This window comes from Phytophthora cinnamomi, assembly GCF_018691715.1.
Source record: "Phytophthora cinnamomi strain GKB4 chromosome Unknown Contig35, whole genome shotgun sequence".
Lineage (NCBI taxonomy): Eukaryota > Oomycota > Peronosporomycetes > Peronosporales > Peronosporaceae > Phytophthora > Phytophthora cinnamomi.
Genome location: NW_027150968.1, coordinates 172546 through 190659, shown reverse-complemented (window position 1 = coordinate 190659; position 18114 = coordinate 172546). Strand labels below are relative to the sequence as shown.

General features: G+C 54.6%; 2 protein-coding genes across 2 annotated transcripts; one reads left to right on the top strand and one right to left on the bottom strand.

Annotated features, from left to right (window-relative positions):
* Positions 1–15100: 15100 nt before the first annotated feature.
* On the top strand, positions 15101–15424 carry IUM83_16957 (uncharacterized protein; the record flags this gene model as incomplete). The annotated part of the gene is made up of 1 exon (XM_067941878.1): positions 15101–15424. The coding sequence occupies one exon, from the start codon at positions 15101–15103 to the stop codon at positions 15422–15424; it is 324 nt and encodes a 107-aa protein (XP_067792445.1).
* A 153-nt stretch (positions 15425–15577) lies between these two features.
* Positions 15578–16066, bottom strand: IUM83_16956 (uncharacterized protein; the record flags this gene model as incomplete). The annotated part of the gene is made up of 1 exon (XM_067941877.1): positions 15578–16066. One exon carries the CDS (start codon positions 16064–16066, stop codon positions 15578–15580), a length of 489 nt encoding a protein of 162 aa, XP_067792426.1.
* Positions 16067–18114: the final 2048 nt, after the last annotated feature.

Sequence of the window (18114 nt, the reverse complement as noted above, 5' to 3'; positions counted from 1 at the left end):
CTGGCCGCATAAGCTGTTGGACACTCTCACACGTCGCCAATTTTGGACGCAGCTTCAACATTACTTATTTTTTTTGCTTACAGCGTAATTGAAGCATTTTTGAATCACTTGCGCCCAATCTCTTTCTCCAATTCTCAGTCTTTCCTTCCTTGTTGCACTCAGTCCTTACCCTTGGTTCACATTCTCCATTCAACAGTCATCTCTGAGTCCTGCCGTCGATGTAGTGGGCCTACTTTGGCTCACTACTTTAGCTTACACGTCGCGCTACGTGTATGGGGAAGCGTAGGAGTTTATTAATAATTTGAATTAATTATACTTGAGTCCACAAGTATAATATAAATCAAATAAAACACCAAATAGGTAGTTTAAGGTAAAATGAGAACTGTATTGTTTGTAAATTGATCTTCCTCTAAAATCTGCTAAAAACTGTTTATCATCTATGAAAGGGTTGGCAGCGACTGGCTGTCAGAGCCCCGCTAATATGCATGTCTCTGATTGGTAGAAAGATGCTGCTTTCTACCAATAGGATCTTTGGGTATGTGTGGACCACTCACTGTGGTGGTCCACTTCAATGTATCCATCGGTGTGTCTTACACCAATGTGAGGAAGTATCTAAAACCTTTAACAGATATTTATCTGTTAAACCATAAGCGGCAATTGCCATGCACAAGTGACAGTTGTCACTTGTGACCGTTGTCATGCACAAGTGACTGTTGTCACTTGTGTGTGTAACCCCGTTACACCATCCCCCCGTTAAGCTTAGACGTGTCGGTATCGACACGTCAATTAATATTGACTGCTTGTCAATTGTTTGTGCTGGGGATTTCCGTGCTCATCTGCAATGAGCACGATCAAGTTGAAGACCACTATTGCAACAGAGTGTAAACTCTCTGTTGCTGTGTACAATGCGCGATAGCGCGAGGTGCGCCGCTACCACGGGGACAGACAACACAGTGTCTGTGTATGATTCTTCGATGTCGACCGCGTCTATGCGTCGACATCTCTAAGCGAATTTCTGTTGCTTACCGTGATCGGGTAAGCAAACGCCAAAGCACTTCGAGTCCTTCTCGAAGTGGCAAGTATTAGCAACTCCACGCTGTTGCGGTGGAGGCTGGTGTCCGTGCGCCGTGCGCACTGTCCGTCCAGGTGGCGGTGCATATTAGCAACCGCGACCACAACAGGTATACTATATGTATACCTGAAAGCTTCAATGATCTCCGTGCTAATTATCTAGCACGCGAGTTGTCAGGCGTTGTAGATTACTACAGCGCTCGCACTACCTTCTTGCTGGTAGTGCGTGTTGGGTTTCGTACTCCTTCACCATGTCCGGAACGTCTTCCATCAGGACGTTCCGTGGTTCCCACGTGTCGTGTTGGGGAGGGAAACCTCTCCAACGAATGCGAAAACAATCCGGACCTCGGATTGTTTTCCTATGCTCAACAATTCGCTGGACGATCCAGCGAATTTCTCCGCGTGCGTCTCGCAGCGGTGGCGGAGGTGGTGGAAACACGCTCCGATGGTCAACGCCGTGTTGACCTTCATCTCGTGTTGCTCCACGACCAAGTGACGGTCGTGGAGTACTTTCAGAGCGCGGCGGTTGCCGCTCTGTTCCTTCGTGTCCCGGCTCTGGCGGTCTCCCAGACCGCCTTGAACGTGCCGGTCGGGCTGTAGGCCCGACTGTATTAACTGCTCCAGCGCGACTACGCGCTGGAGGGGAAGGTTTCCCCTGTCGAGGCTGTCTCTTCGGGTCAGACGAGCCACTTGGCTCGTGCTGGAGGTATGGCTTTAACCGCCCGACAGAAAATGTCGGGTGGAGCCGCATGCTAGACGGTATGTCTAGCGTGCATGCGTTACCGTGGCGTGCCATCACCGTGAACGGCCCGATGAAGCGCGGAGCAAGCTTGCTTGCTCCGAAATCCGAAACTGCATGTCTAGGCAGGTTTTGTGTAGCTAACAAAACTAATGAACCAGCTTTGAATTCATTTGTGTTGCCTCTGCCCACATTGTCTGCGTTCAGCTTCTGTTGGTCAACAGAAGCTGCTATTGCGTCTTGGACAAACCGAATTACGGCTTGTCTTTTGGTGATGAAACTGATTGCATCCGAGCTGAAGTCATTCAGCTCGCTCTCCGCTAGAGGCCCGGCCTCTGCGTGGTTCTTTGCGGTGTCTGCGCCCTGCGCAGACCCGTGGTCGTTGTCCTTGTCGGTGGAGGAGTCTGCGCCCTGCGCAGACTCATGTGGTTTGTTCATTGTTGCAGCTGACACTGTGCAAGTGTCAGCAGTTTTCTGCGGCTGCTGTATTGCAGTCGTAGATCCTCCCCCACTTAAAGTGGGAGCCACCACTCCGAGTAAACTCGGCAGACGGGCATGCCGCATGGCATTCACATAAAACGGTGTATGCCCGGTCGAGGCATGCACTGAGTTGTTGATGGCAAACTCTGCCATCGATAGGCACTCGCTCCAGTATTGGAACGAGTGAGCGTAGCTCTTCAACATATCGACGAGCACGCGATTCACGCGCTCGGTTTGACCGTCCGTCTGCGGATGATCCGCAGTCGACATGGAAAGCTGGCTCCCAAGAAGTGTAAACACTTCTTGCCACAGGTGCGCTGTGAAGCGCGGGTCTCTGTCCGACACGATGTCGGACGGCATGCCATGGTGTTTGAACACCATGTCGACGAACAGACGGGCCGTCTGCTTCGCGGTCACCTCTGCCGGCACCGCAGCAAGATGTACCATCTTGCTGAAACGGTCTACAAATACCACAACACCGGTGTTCCCTCCGCTGTCCGGGGGAAGACCAAAGATGAAGTCCAATGACATGGACTTCCAACACTCCGACGGAGTCGGTAGTGATTGTAATGGAGCCTGCGCAAACGGCGCAGGCTTTACGCGTTGGCACACCTCGCAAGCACGGACGTACTTGCGCACCCACTTGTACTGGTGGTGCCAGTAGAAGTCACGCGTGAGAAGGACGTATGTCTTCTCACGTCCGAGATGTCCCGCAGACGGGGCATCATGATACTCGTACATGATCCTGAGTCGCAGGTCATGGTCATTTGGCACGACAACGCGATCCGCGTTGTCGTCGACTGCATTGTAAAGCAGTAGTCCGTCGTGCACACGAAAGCGGTGTGCACGCGCTCGAAGGTGCTTGGGGAGCTTCTGACGGGACTTGTCAGAAGGTGCTGTGCCATAGGCCAGCAAGAGCTTCGCGTCCGCGTCGTGCGCGTACGCGGCCTTCACATCATCCAACAGAGATGATGTGGGTTTGCTCGATCGCATGGCGTCAATGGCATTGACGTCAACAGCTTCTGCATAGTCCGGCCGACGTGATAACGCGTCGGCCACCACGTTCAATCTTCCGGGTTTGTATTCGACCCGGAAGTTATACTCCGCAAAGAATGAGAGCCATCTCGCCATACTTTGTGAAATGTGTGGCGACTTCACTGCGGTGCGCAGTGAAGCATGGTCGGTGTAGACCACAAATGGTCTACTCCCAAGCAAGTACACTCGGAACTTTGCGAGTGCATACTTCATGGCAAGGAGTTCCTTGTCATGCACCGGATAGTTGCGCTCAGCTGGCTTCAGCTGACGCGATTAGTAGTAGACGACACGATCACGGCCCTCGTGATCGTGCTGCATCAACGCGCATCCGATCGCGAAATCGGATGCGTCACAAACTACGTGAAATTGGCGATCTTGGTCAGCCACTGCCAAGATCGGCGCCTCAGTCAAGCCCCGCTTGACTGCATCGAATGCCTTTTGGCAATCGGGTTTCCAGTTCCACACAGCTTCTTTCTTAAGAAGCTGTGACAGCGGGCGGATCTTGCCCGCATAGTCCTCCACGTACTTGCACAAGTACGTGGCCAAGCCAAGGAACTGCCTCAGTTCCTTGACACTTGATGGCGTTGGCCATTCGTTAATCACTCTGACCTTTTCTGGGTCAGGGCGGACACCATTCTTCCCTACGAGACACCCGAGGACGGGTATCTCGCTCGCCCCGAAGATACACTTCTTCAGGTTCGCGTAGAGCTTATGCTTTCGCATAAGCTCAAGTAGCTGCCGGAGATGCACCCTGTGCATCTCTACGTCGGTCTTCCCGTCCACAGCCCGGCTGTGGATGAATACATCATCGAAGTAGCTCGGTGCGAAGTCGCGCACCGAGCGCAACAAGTGCGTCACGCACCTGTTGAAAGTCGCAGGGGCATTCTTAAGCCCCTGTGGCATTACTAGCCATTCCCAGAGCATGCCGCTTGGCGTGCTCACTGCCGTGAGAGGGATATCGCTCTCACGCATTAGGATTTGATAGAATCCATCTCGCAAGTCGAGAGCACTGTAAACGGTGCTCCCGGCCATCGAATCGATGATAACATCTTTTCGCGGTATCGGCGTCTGCGCCGGTACCGTCGCATCGTTCAGCTTGTTGTAGGCATGAACGATGCGCCATCCGCCCTGTGGCTTTTTGACACAGAACGTCGGAGCACTGTGCGGGGACTTTGATTCCCGCACTTGTCCTGCTTTACGACGACTTTCAAAGAAGTCGTCGATCGCTTTTACTTGATCTCGCGGCAGTGGCCACTGCCGCGTGACACAGTACTTCGTGCCCGGCACGAGATCAATCTCGTGCTGAATGCCCTTATCCTGCGGAAGCTCCGCAGGAATGTCTTCCGGGAGTACGTCTTTGTACTCCCTCAACAATTCGTAATAGGGACTCGACTTCAGCGAGTCCCAACCTTGTTCCTCGAAGCGCTCTCGCTTCGTCTTCGCACTGAGAGTGTCTTCACTCTCAGTGGTACTTCCCATGAGAGCTGTCTCAGCTCTTCGCTCTCGCTCGCCGTTCTTTCGCTGTCCGAAGAACGCCGACTTGCTCGATGCGTCCATCGTGCAAGTCGCGCGTGAAGCGCTTCCAGCTCATGGCTGGAAGCGAAGTCAACTCCGACGCCGTCGTCGGAGGACTAGCGAGTTCCATCTCACGATACTGGAATCCAGTATCGGTGCGCGTCAAGACGCTTAGCGTCTTGACATTCGGCGTCACCGCCGCAGTCCGCCCAGCAGACTGCTCTTGTTGCGTCTCGGTCCCGGACCGAGACTTGCGCAGCGTTTTCCGCTTGCGCCGTCTTCTTGTTGTGCGGAGCCCGGCTCCGCACAGTTGTTCTTCTTGTCCAGGCCCGGCCGTGGACAGTCGTTCGCCGGCGGACCCTGTCCGCGGGCGCGCGGTATCAAGCCCGGCTTGACCGCATTTTCCTTCGTGCAGCCCGGCTGCACGGTAATGTGTCCCTTCGCCGGCAGACCCTGTCTGCGGGCGCGCGATATCAAGCCCGGCTTGATCGCATGGCGCTTCGTCGTGCAGCCCGGCTGCACGACAGCATGCAAATTGCGTCAGTGCGGTACGTTTGCAACCGTCCGTACTGTTTGCAGCGACAACTCCCGGAGTTGACACGCCTTCGTCACCTCGACGCCATTCATTGGCGGAGCCCCTCATGACCGAGGGTGCGTCGGCTCCCGGAGCCGACGCGTCGTCGTCGACCTGACCTCTTCGGGTCAGGGACTGTCCCTTACACGCTTGAACGTGGGTGTTGGTTCCCGGAACCAACACATCTTTTTCTTCCGACGTCGGCAGCATTGCCGACGTGGATTTCTCTTGTGCGCATCCACGCGCACCCCTTGGGTACCCCGGGACAGCGGCATTAAGCGCTGTCTCGACTGGCGAGTCGCGCGCACCTGCTGGTACGTGCGCTGCGGTAACAGGGCCATCGCTCTCTGTTCCGCAGTCGCGACCGAAGCGCACGAGCGTGCGCTTCTTCCAGTCAATTACCGGATCATGCCGTGCAAGCCACGGCATGCCCATTACCACGTCGAACTTATCGTCCAGGTCCAGGACGATAAAGTGTTCGACAAACACTCGTTGTTTGTACGAGAAGCGCACGTTCACGACGCGCTTCTCGGTCTTCACGATGGCACCTGTTGCCAGTCGTACCTCCAGAAGACTTCGAGGTGTATCTACCTCCTCGAAGTCAAGTCTCGGCAGGCTCCGTAGTCGAACAAAGTTGTTCGACGCGCCTGAATCTACCAAAGCTCGAAGAGAGTCACTCGCTCTCTTCGAGTAAACCTTCAAGATGACTAGGTTCGGCCTGTCATCTTGTTTCTTGCAGTGAGAGCTGGTCTCACTGGGGGATGCAGTCCTCAGTGTCGCGTGCCCGATGTCGGCACGCGCGACTGCATTACCAGTAGGGCGCCCCGCGCCTACTGGATGTTCACGTTTTTTGTTTGTTCGCGGCGATGCCCAGCATCGCCACGACGGCCACCTCCAGGGGGCATGGGAGCCGTGCACTCTCTGGCAAAGTGACCGATCCTTCCGCAACGGAAGCATCGCACATTATTTCCGTGCTGCTGGTGACCAGCAGCCGTTGCATTCGAGAGGTCCATTGGTTCCGGACCTCCCGTGCTCACTACCGGGCGCGTTTGCGGCCTCGGCACGTTCGCATTCAGTTTAGCCTGCCGCAGGCTAAACTCTTCTTGCATGGCAAGAGTAATCGCAGCTTCGAGAGTACTCGGGTACTCTCGGAAGAGATAGGTCTTCACAGGCCCATCTCTCAGTCCCTTCATGAACGTGACGACTTTAGTCGCCTCGTCTATCGGGTTGGTCACGATGTTCGAGACCAAGTACCGTGCACGCTGCGCGTAAGCATGGACGTCATGCTTACCCTGCTGCAGGTCGAGGAATTCCGTCCTCGACCGGAATTCATTTTGCGGGGGCTCAAACGCTTGTTTGAGCTCCTCTTTGAATTTCTCGTACGTGCTAAAGCACGTAGGATCTGAGAGTCGGCGTCCGTACGCCCAACTCCTCGCTCGTCCGCCAAGACATGACATGGCGAACGCAACCTTTGACAACGGGTCGACGATACGTCGAGCCGCAATGGCTGTGTCGAGTTCGACAAGCCATCGGAGGAGAGGCTCGCCCTCTCTTCCTACATAATTGCTCACGCTCAATTTTAATGATTGAGCATGCGGTGTCGTCCCCGACGACGCCGTTGTTGAGGAAGCAGCATCGCGCTGCTCCTTCATGATGAATCGCAGAGCAACACCATGTTGCTCTGTCGGCGATAGCGTACGCAACATTGTAGCTATCGCCGCCTCCCCAATGACTGTTGACAGTCGTTGGAGGGCCTCCCACTCTGGATCCGACAGGTGGGGCAGTCCGCGCGTGCAACATGAGTTGCAGGCGTATTGGAGCTCTCCATGGGCACCTCCGTGCTCATGTGGTTCTCGGCTCCGCGTTCGTACACCTCGTACGAACGTCAAGTAGTCGGTCGTTGGACGGACTACAAAGTGCTACCAGGTGTAGTGGGCCTACTTTGGCTCACTACTTTAGCTTACACGTCGCGCTACGTGTATGAGGAAGCGTAGGAGTTTATTAATAATTTGAATTAATTATACTTGAGTCCACAAGTATAATATAAATCAAATAAAACACCAAATAGGTAGTTTAAGGTAAAATGAGAACTGTATTGTTTGTAAATTGATCTTCCTCTAAAATCTGCTAAAAACTGTTTATCATCTATGAAAGGGTTGGCAGCGACTGGCTGTCAGAGCCCCGCTAATATGCATGTCTCTGATTGGTAGAAAGATGCTGCTTTCTACCAATAGGATCTTTTGGGTATGTGTGGACCACTCACTGTGGTGGTCCACTTCAATGTATCCATCGGTGTGTCTTACACCAATGTGAGGAAGTATCTAAAACCTTTAACAGATATTTATCTGTTAAACCATAAGCGGCAATTGCCATGCACAAGTGACTGTTGTCACTTGTGTGTGTAACCCCGTTACAGTCGAAGTCATAATTATGCACAGCACGCTGAGCTCTCCGTTAACGTCTCCATATCACAACTCAACTTCATCACTTCCACAACAATCTCAAACTCCACTCACAATCTCCATTCACATTCGCACTGAAGCACCTCCAGAACTTTATCTGCGGTCAGCGCCCACTCGCCTTGTTTCAGGGTTTCATCAGTGTCAGGGGCACTTTCAGTCATTTTTCATATACTCCTCGATCTGCAGTCAGGTGTGCGTGTTCAGCGAGCGTTACACACTTGGATGGTCGTCACCGGCCTGCATGGCTTGAAAGCGAGCTCGCGCTCTAGCTCCCTGGTTAAACTCATACAGGAGGGCACCGCAGTTCAATTGCGTGACTGGTAGCCATTCCAACTCTTCGTATCCTTTCCACGTGACGAGATATTCTCGAGTGCGTCGAGAGGTTCGGGTGCGTTTGACCCAGCACAAGTCCAAGATTTTCTCCACTTCGTATTCTCCGCTCACAGTGTCAGGTTTCCAGCTGTCCTCGGGGAGTAAGGCGGCGTCGAAATCATCGTCTTCTGCGACCTCCACATTCTCAGTCGGGCGTTTAGGAAACAACGCTCGAGGTTCAAGCGGCTCACGTGCACCCAAGGGTTCACGCGGTAACCAGTGTCCTTGACCTTCAACTTGACTCTGAACCCGTCATGAACTTCCTCGATTCTAAATGGGCCATGCCACTGGTGAGCCAACTTCCGACTCAAACCAGGTTGAACCTTGGGTATGTAGAGCCATACGGCGTCGCCAACTTCGAACCCAGCCTTGATGCGTTCAGACAACTCTTGCCATTTCTGGGTTTGAGCATTCGAACGTAGTCGTTTCGCTTTCTTCTGCACATCCTCTGCGCAGGCTTGAGTTCATCCCAGTCGCTCTGGTCCGATTCGGCGACATACGCCCTGACACTGCGAATGACAGTCTGGACTGAGCGCTCCTGTTGGCCATTAGTTTGAGGGCGATAGGCCAGGGTTGCTCGCTGTCTGCTGCCAAGCAAGTCTCTGAATCGGGAGAATACTTCACTCATGAACCTGGGGTCCTGGTCGTGGCGCAACATTGCACTTGCACCAAATTGCCTGAACACGCGCTCCTTGTATGCTTCGGCCACGTCTTGAGCGGCCGTTGAACTCATGGGCTTGCACATCACAAAGCCTGAAAATGCATCCTGAAATAATAGCAGGGTATTTCCACGTTCAGACTTCGGGAGATGCGTGACAAAGTCCATGGACACCACTTCAAATTGTCGGCTAGGCTCGATATTCCCCGGTGAGGGACCTGCATTCAGAGGTCGTTCCTTGGCCGACGCGCAATCAGTACACGCCTTCACGAAAACTTCCACGTCGGCATACATGCGTGGCCAATAAAACTCTGAGCACAATTTCTCGTACGTCCGAGTTAGCCCTGGTGCCCTCCTTGAAAAACTTCGTGAGCGTAATGCAACACGTCTTGCCGCAAGTCCGTTGGGACAATCAGCCTCAGCTCGGATTCCTTGTTATAGGGTCGACCTTGAGTGGTTGCGGCTAGACGATAGAGGACTTCTCTGGAGTCGATGACGTACTAGTCAGCGCACTTGGCAATCTTCTTGGCCTGAGCGTGGGAGAATTGATCATGTTCTCCCTTCAGATACTTCTTGATATTCATCAGGAAGGCGTCCCCATCCTGATGTGCCTTAATTCGACGCCAACGTTCCGCCCGGTATTCCAGCGGTCCCATCGGTTCGCCTTCGCCAGCTTCCTCTCTTGAACGTGCTCGTGTTGTCACCGTCAGAACCGTGGCGGCAGAGGTCAGCGGTGCCGAGTCGAAGTCTGAGCGAACTCCATCCAAATCGGCATTCAGAGTCGAAGCAGTGGGCTCAGCTGTGAGTTCGCCACTGGCAGACTTCATCACCTTTTCAGGGATCTTGGACACCAACTGCAGATGCAGTCGTTCTTCAGCATCCTCAACCTGCCAGGTCTTGACAAGCGCCAGTGTCTTCGTTGTGAGATAATCTGCAACCTGATTGAACAAGCGCTTCACATGCACTAGCTGCACAAACTTGGTTCTGAGCACTTCGTATTCGGCGAGCCGGCGTTGAAGGTTTGGCTGATTGCAGTTTATCAGGCCTTGCGCCTGTTGTATCACAATCCTTGAGTCACCAACCGCAACCAAATCCTGTACTCCACGTTCTGAGGCCATTTTCAGACCGTTAAGTAAGCCAATGTACTCAGCGTTATTCACAGTCACATCCTCGAGGATGAAACCTCGAGCGTCCAAAACCTCTCAGCCGGGTAGTTGCCACAAAACGCAACCGCAGCTTCCCACTCGCGTTGAGGTCTTGGCTGCACCGTCAAAGCTGAGGACCACTCCTTGGTAGTCCGACTCAAGCATCTCGATGCTGAACGCTGGTGGCTTCTTGACTCGTCCCTTGGCTGGAATCAGCTCTTCGACGACTGCGTCTAAGAGCTCACGGGGAGCAATACCCGCTCCCAATATGGCAGCGAGGCCATAATCGTCACGTTGGATGCGACGAATCTCCAGCGACCACCTTTACAATTCCAGTCCCCACTTCAAGCTTCGTCCTTCAGCGGAATTCAACAACCATTTCAAGACCGAGTAGCGAGTGTAGATCACCACCGGAAACTCTGAACCGTAATTCAATGGCCTGAACAATTCAAAGACTCTCAGGATGGCCAAAACCTCCTTCTCCGCAATGTGATAACGTAGCTCAAACTCGTTCAGAATGCGGCCGGTGAATCGCACAGGCTGAATCACGCCGTCATACATTTGGCCGAGGACGGCACATGCGGCCCAAGGATTGGCATGAGGTATGATGAGGAACTGCCTTCCGCGATCAGGATGACGTAGCATGGGAGTTGAAACGACCTTGCGCTTCAGGATCTTTAATGGTTCTTTCGTTCGCTCAAGGTCTCGTCCTGCACGCACTTGGTCCTCGGTCATATTGTAAAGTGACGCAGACACTACAGGGAGATCCTCAATGAACTTGTTGTGATAGTTCAAGCTCCCCAGGAAACCCTGAACTCCTTTGAGCGTGGAAGGGAACGGCAGGTCTTGAACGAACTTGGCAATCTTGGGCATGGCTCGGATCCCTTCTGCGCTGATCTCATGCGAGAGGTACGGAATGGTCAACTTGCCAAACTCACTCTTCGGGAGACGCACGGAGATGTTCCAATATCTCAGCCGGAACAAGAGCGCATTCAAGTCCTCACGTAGCTGGTCCCATGTCGGTGCTCCATGCGCAATGTCGTCAATGTACGAGCTGCGTCCGAGTTCCGGGCCCATCTGAGGAGGTGCAGGGATGTTGTGCTTGAACACTGTCATCTCGTCAGTCAACGCTGAAACTGCGGCTGAGCGCTCCATCTCGTCCCCATGACTTTGGTCTTGAACGTCGGAATCACGCAAGCCTTGGCCATCCGAGCGATCGAGCCTGCGGATGTCCAGTCTCAGGAATTCCAACACATCACGATCAACGAGAGCTTCCTCCTCAGGCGGCAAGCGGACGAATCCCCACAAGCAGCTGTTGATCACAGCCTGGTAAACGAGCGGCGCATTCTTTAGTCCAAACGGCATCCTGATCCATTAAAAGTGTCCAAATCGACAGATGAACGCTGAAATCAGTTTGGCGCGTTCAGTCATCGACACCACCCAAAAGCCACTGGCCATGTCCAAGGTCATAAACCACATCACCGACTCGAACCCAATCAGGAGATCATCAATCCGGTGAAGCGGGTACCGCGATAGCTTGATAAACGCGTTAACTACTCGGTAGTATATGCACATCCTGGTATCAACTCCATTTTTCTTGAGCACGATAACGATCGGTGAAGCCCACTCTGACTCAGAGTGCTCAACCAGGCCCGTTTCCTGGAGTTTCTTAAGCAGCTCGTAAACCTTGACCAACAAATGTGGGGCAATCTGCCTGGCGCGCTGAGCCACTGGTCGCACATTTCCAACATCCAAATCACAAACGCCTCCACGAGCAGGGGCGGGGGCTGCGTTTCCATCGCCCAAGAAAATCCATCGGTGGTACTTTAAGATCTTCTTCAACTGAGCCTCCATTTCTGGGGTCGTGGCATCTGGCTCGCCGACATCTGCTTCTTCAATCTTGCACTCAAGGCTCAAGTCTTGAATCTCAGGCAACATTGTGAGTTGATCGCGCAATTGAGCCATCAGCTCGCTGCCTTCTCGGATGTATACAGGTGGTTCCAGGTCCAACTCCTCCACTGAGACTCGCGTGACTCGTGCATACCCTGCCTCCAATTGCTGCACCGGCGTCTTCGGGAAAGCTTGGGCAGGAGAGCTTGAAAGTGCATTAGTGTTCCCATTCGCGTTCAAAGTTTTTTCATCTTCAGCGACTGCAGGGGCTACAGGAACACTCCCCACAGTGACTGCACTTTGGGCGCGGGTCATTTGCATGACCGGATCAGTCTGCACTTCTGCGTCCCTTGTCGGGAATTGGTCGTAGCATGATCTTGGATGGTCACGGATAACTCGGTGTCTGCACGCAGGGCGGCTCTTGGTCGTACAACAATTGAGCCAGCCGGTCAGCTCGCATCTGGGCTTGGGCAGACAGTGTATTCTCATAAATGAGTTGTTGCCACTCTTGATACTGCCTTTTGCTTGGACGCACGAAACGGCCAGCACGGGGAAAGAAGCCATACTCCACAATCCGAGCGACATCAGTACGTGTGTCAGTCCAAACTAGCTTATCGGAAATATTTACCACTTTGACTGCGGTCGGCCAAGATCTGGCCGAGTAGATGATCTTGGTCACCCACCGATCACCGCGTCCGGCCCAAATCACTTCACGCAGGGACTGGACTGCCCGTAGTCGATGCGAATAAGCACACTCTGCCCTGGTCGCAAATAAAGACTCTCCTTTGGCCTCACAGGCAGATACAAGCCCACACGGGTGCGGTCAGGTCCACCATACATCAAGATCGTTTCCTCATCCGGAAGCTGAACTAAACCTTCTCATATCGAAAGTCGCACTCCAGCGCTTAACATACAGTTCATACCAAGCAATACATCCACTCCTTCACCAATATTCGCAACCCAGAGCCTGAAAACGTAGACCACTCTCGGACTGAGTGTGATCTTGACCTCGGCATGTGCTGATATATATGTCGGAACGCCTCCTAGTCCTGAAACCTTCATCTTCTTGTGCGTCTGTAGCTTGAGCTTCAACTTACGCACAAAGTCAAAACTCAGCATGCTATGATCTTCCCACCATCCATAACGCTCGCCTGGGTGTAGTCGAAACTCTACCCGGGGGTCCACGCCCGAGGTATCCTACTGCACATTGTCTGAATGCACAGGGCTTGAGCGCAAGTGGGTAGGATCATGGGATGAGTCTTGAAACATATTCATGCATTGTTGGTTGTCTTGGTCTTTTCTTCTTCTTCTCAGCTCTGGGCCGACGTACACTAAGGCACATAACTCTGGGGTCTTGTTCAGCCCGACGCGTTCTGGAACCCCTTCCAGCGGGCTTAGTAGTTTAACGACTTCTCCCCAGAGTCACCTTCATCAGTCTAGATGGCGTCCCGGGTCTGGTCCTTGAGTGCACCTTGGCGCGTGAGCTTCTCCATAGCTTGAAACGCTCTCCAATCTTCACACAACATTCCACGATGGAACTGGCTGCAACCTGGACACGGGTTCGTCCGGCAAGCTTCAGTCAGATGTCCTTGCTGATGGTACCGATCGCAGATCAGGTCCGCCCAGCAATTGTCCTTCAAGTGTCCAAACTTCCCGCAATTCTCGCATGTCCTCTGCCATGGCGAGTTACCTGAACGCGGTGATATGGGCCTTGATCTCGGGTGTGGGTCTGGACGCAGTTTCGCCTTCTGAATTGGCGGGCGCCACCTGTCAGCTTCCAGGACACGGTAGACTTCCTTGGCAACATCTTCAGTCTTGAATACAGATTGCTATTCAGCACGCGGAGCCTTGGTTGCACGGTCTCGCGTCCCTGGGCCAACGCGACCTGGGCAGCGGGGTCACTGATCTTCCTTCATCATCTAGCTCTTCAAACCGGACATGTCGTTCGGGCTCCAAGTCTGAATCAGGCTCCGAGTCTTGGACGACGAACGTACGGCCAGCTCTGCGAGGCTTGAAGCGGCCTTGAGGATCGTTATCGGCGCGGAAGTCGCGGCTCCCCGGCGGAGGCGTGTCGTAACCTTCTTCGCGCCAGATGCCCTCATGTCGCCTGAGTGCGTGCTCAACCTCGCTGATGATCTTGAACCTTCTGGCCTTGTAGCGCGGTTTTCAGCTGAGTGTCCTTAACTTCTCGATTGAACGACGCAGGTGTCGCTCACAATGCTTGGGCGATTTCTGGAACTCAATCCCGGCTTGACTGCGGATGCATTCAACCTGTAGAAGAACTTGAGCGGAGTTTCGCTCGAGCGCACCTTCATCGTGTAATATCGCTCAGCGTAGGATCCAGTCGTCCGGCAATACATGACCTAGAACCGGCGTGACAGCTTCTTCCAGTTGTGGCGAACAGACTTCGGGAGTTGGGCGTACCAGTCTCGCAGCGAGGAAGACATGCGTCCACGTAGCTGGTGAAGCTTCATCTTGTCCGGCCAGGAACGTTGAGCAGTCATGTCGATAAACCTTTTCCACCAGCCAAATCGGTCCTCCACAGACGCGTCTTCGTTGAACTTCTCGACCGCATTGTAGTTAATATACGGTCGATACGTCCACACCGTCGTGTCTTCCTTGGTCGCCATCGAGGTGGTCAGATCCAGGTCGAAGTCATCGCTTGAGTCGCTGCTGAAGCCACTTGAGCTCGAGTCGCCGTCGCTGGAGTCCGAGGAGCTTGAGTCAGAGCCGTCGGGGTCAGATGACGGCGGGTCTGCGCCCTCCTTTTTTCCCTCTACGAGAACAGGATCTTGTTGGCACAGATGTTTTAGCCGCACTTTTCTTGGCCGCGGCTTCCGACTTGGCTGTAGCGCACTTCGAGGCCACCACAGACCTCGTCCCTGGGGAGCTTCGGTCTTGTTGTGACGTCTCCTGCTTCAGCGTGTTCTTACCCACGGTCGCCTTGAGCTGGGCGGCACCGACTTCGGTCGTGTTCTTCAAATGTGTATAGCCGGGACTGGAGACCACGACATCATTGATTGCACCACATGTCACTGGATTCGTGGTTGCATAATCAGGGGCTGCCCGACCATCCGTATTTACCTGAGTTGCAGGCTGAGGGGTGGCGGTTGCACGAACACCTTTAATCTGGGTCAGTGTTGCACGAAGTTCGCGATTCTGGTCAGCCAGAAATTTCTGCCGGTTCAGTGCCGCTTCTGCTTCCGCCTTCCGCTCTGCACGCTCACGGTCTCGTTCCAGGTTCATGGCTTGGATGGTCTGCTGGACGGCTTCCAGGCGCGCGTTCACCTCGCGGGTCGCTTGCTCGGCACGGCGGGTGCGGTCGGCGTCGGCACGGCGGTGTTCGGCTCCTGCCACAGTCAAGTGCTCCTGCAGGCGTCGGTCAAGCTCCGCCTGGTCCAGTTCTCGATGCTGCGCAAGGAGCTGAGCGGCTCGACTTGCTGCGGCATCGCGCTCGCGCTGGATAGCTTCCCCGATCCTTGACTCCAAGTCTTCAGTCTCCACCGGGCCGCTGCGAGGCTTGCACGCAAGTCGCGATTCGGCTTCGCGGATACGCTGCTCCGCTTCGAAACGCTTCAGATGTTCCTCCGCCAGAGTATGCTCGGTTAGGGCTTTCTGCTCTTGTGCTGAGGCCATCTACTCTTTCATCGCGCGGGCTTCCCTGTTCGCACTCTGAAATTCGCGTTGAACCTCCTGTCGTATGTCCAGCTGAGCCTGGTTCAGACGAGCTTGGAACGCGACTTGTTGCGCATGAAGCTGGCGCATGACGTTCAAGGCCACATGCGCAGCCCCGGACGACGCCGACGAAGACCACGATCCTGATCGCAGAGACTCGTAGGTACGGCTGGACCTGTTCCTGGACGAGCGTTCGCGACTCGAGCTCAAGGACGAGCGCTGACGGCCGTCCGAAGTCAAGCCCGACGCGCTGTGCGCAGGCTCCAACCTCTCATGCTTCACCTCGCTTCTCCACTTGGACACCCGACGCTTGGACGCCGTCCAACTGCTCCGAGCCTCAGCGCTCTTGACCTCAGCCATGTCGACATCGTCTTGATCCGGCAGGGCTCGGCGACTCTCGGGGATGAACGTCCTGGTCACAGACAACCCTGCATCGGGAGTCGCGACCAGGGTCCCGCCAGCTTAAATGCTCATGACCAAGTGGCCGGGCACCGAGCCCATGTGCGCCGAAGCACTGCGCCCAAACGACATCAGCGAGGACGACGACGAGCTATCCCTTGACGTCTGCGTCTGGTGCAAAGAGCTGGTACGCGGAGAAGGTTGAAGTTCCTGACGGGCCGCTCGCGCTTGGGACGGAGTCGGAGACGCCGCTGAACGACGCATTCAAGGTTGAACCTTGAATACTCATGGCTTGGGCGTTGAAACTCGCGTCCGACGAAGGAATCCAGGAATGATCCGACGGAGTTGAGATGCTGAGCGGACGATCAGGTCGGTGTTGCGGACGCTTGGGGTCAGGTTCGGTCTCCGGCGGCCCTCGTGGGCTGCGGAGCTCCAAGATCCCAGTCATCCTGCACTGCGACACGAACGCTTGTCCAAACAGCTCGACCTCGTAGTCCTCCATCAATAGATCACCCTTTGCAGTTTGAGTACTGTTGTCTTTGCTTTCTTCTTGCTTGAACACGGGTTCCGCACTCAAGGCTTGGACAACCTTGAATGGCGCTTCCGCTGAGAGCTGCTTCCACTCGATAAGCTCGCCGGTCACTAGTTGCTGGATCTCCTCGACAACTGCTCGCACATGCACAGCGTCGATCTTGGACGCGTGGTCATGAACCATTCTGGAACAGCGTTGACGAACTCGAAACCAGCTTCGAAGAGGAGAGTCTCCAACACAACCGCACATTCTTTCGAGGACATGATGCTTGGAGGAATGGCAACGGCGGTCAAGTCTTGGGCAACGCTCAGCACTCTGCGCTCAGGACGCAGCTCAGCAATCCAAGCGGCATCGCCATTCTCCAGTGTTGCTCGACGTCGCAAGTAGTCCGAAGTTGCCATCGCAGCCTCCATCCAGGCTGAACGTCGGGCCACGGCGTCAGCCAAGCATACTCCACTGAAGGCGGGATGACGCGTCCAGAACGCATCTGCTCCCAGCGGTATACCTGGCGTACCACAAAGTTCTTCGCCGCCGTCTCGCCAAGCTGAGTCTTGTCACCACTTGCGCTCGAACTTGGAGCCGCGTCTGAGCTTCGAGTTGTCGGAACTGGAGTGGCGCCTCGCGGCAACACTTCGGGTCCGAGAAATTGACTCTGCGACGAAGATGGAGCTGGGGTAGTCGATATCTGCGGCGGGCGTGAAGGTGCGTCCGCCCCTCCACGCGATGAACGCACTTCAGCATCCGAGTCTTCAACCTTGATGACCTCGATCTTGTCCGGCATGTCCTCAGCCGTCTCCACGTCTTGTTCCGGTTGCGGTGAGTCCGAAACTAGATCCGCAGCCGGGGACTCACCCACATCGGCGCCTCCCTCAGACGTCTGTGCAGACTCAGTTGTCTGGACCTGCTTTGGGACGCGTTCAGCCTTGGAATCCGAACGCAAGTCTTCTTCACCAGCCACCTCCGTCGACGCTTGGTCGTCTTGAGCAGCAGGTTCAGTCGACGTGGCCTTCGCATCCCGCTCTGCTTTCCGCCTTGCACGCGCTTCCCGGTTGGTAATATCCAGTCCTTGTGCTCCGCGGCCGGCAGTCCTTGCGCACGGCGCGACTGACGCGTCGCCTCACCACGACCTCCGTCACCACGCCCTCCTACCTACTTGCTTCGTCCACCAGCCATAGAAACCGGTAAGTAGTTAACGAAGTCCAACTAATCATTTCCTACAAATATAAAAACAACTCGGTGAAATCCGAGGACCCCAAATCCGGGCACGCACACCAGCTGTGGCGAGGCCGGTGAAACCTGAATCGCCCAGGTGTACGGTAGCCAGCCCGGAGAAGTGGGTAAATGCACTTCTCGGGAAGGTAAACCCTTGAACGCAGCCCCTTAAGCCTTAAACGCAGGTTAGGGGGGGGGGCGAACGAGGTTGGCGTGTCATCTTGTGAGTTCCCTGTCGGTGTCGTTTATCTTCGGGGAGCCTGGATAGGTCACCGGATGAGTTGTTTGATGGTTTCGAGGCCTTGACCAGTCAGGCGTGACGTTCACCGACTTGAACGCACTATCCAAATGGCCG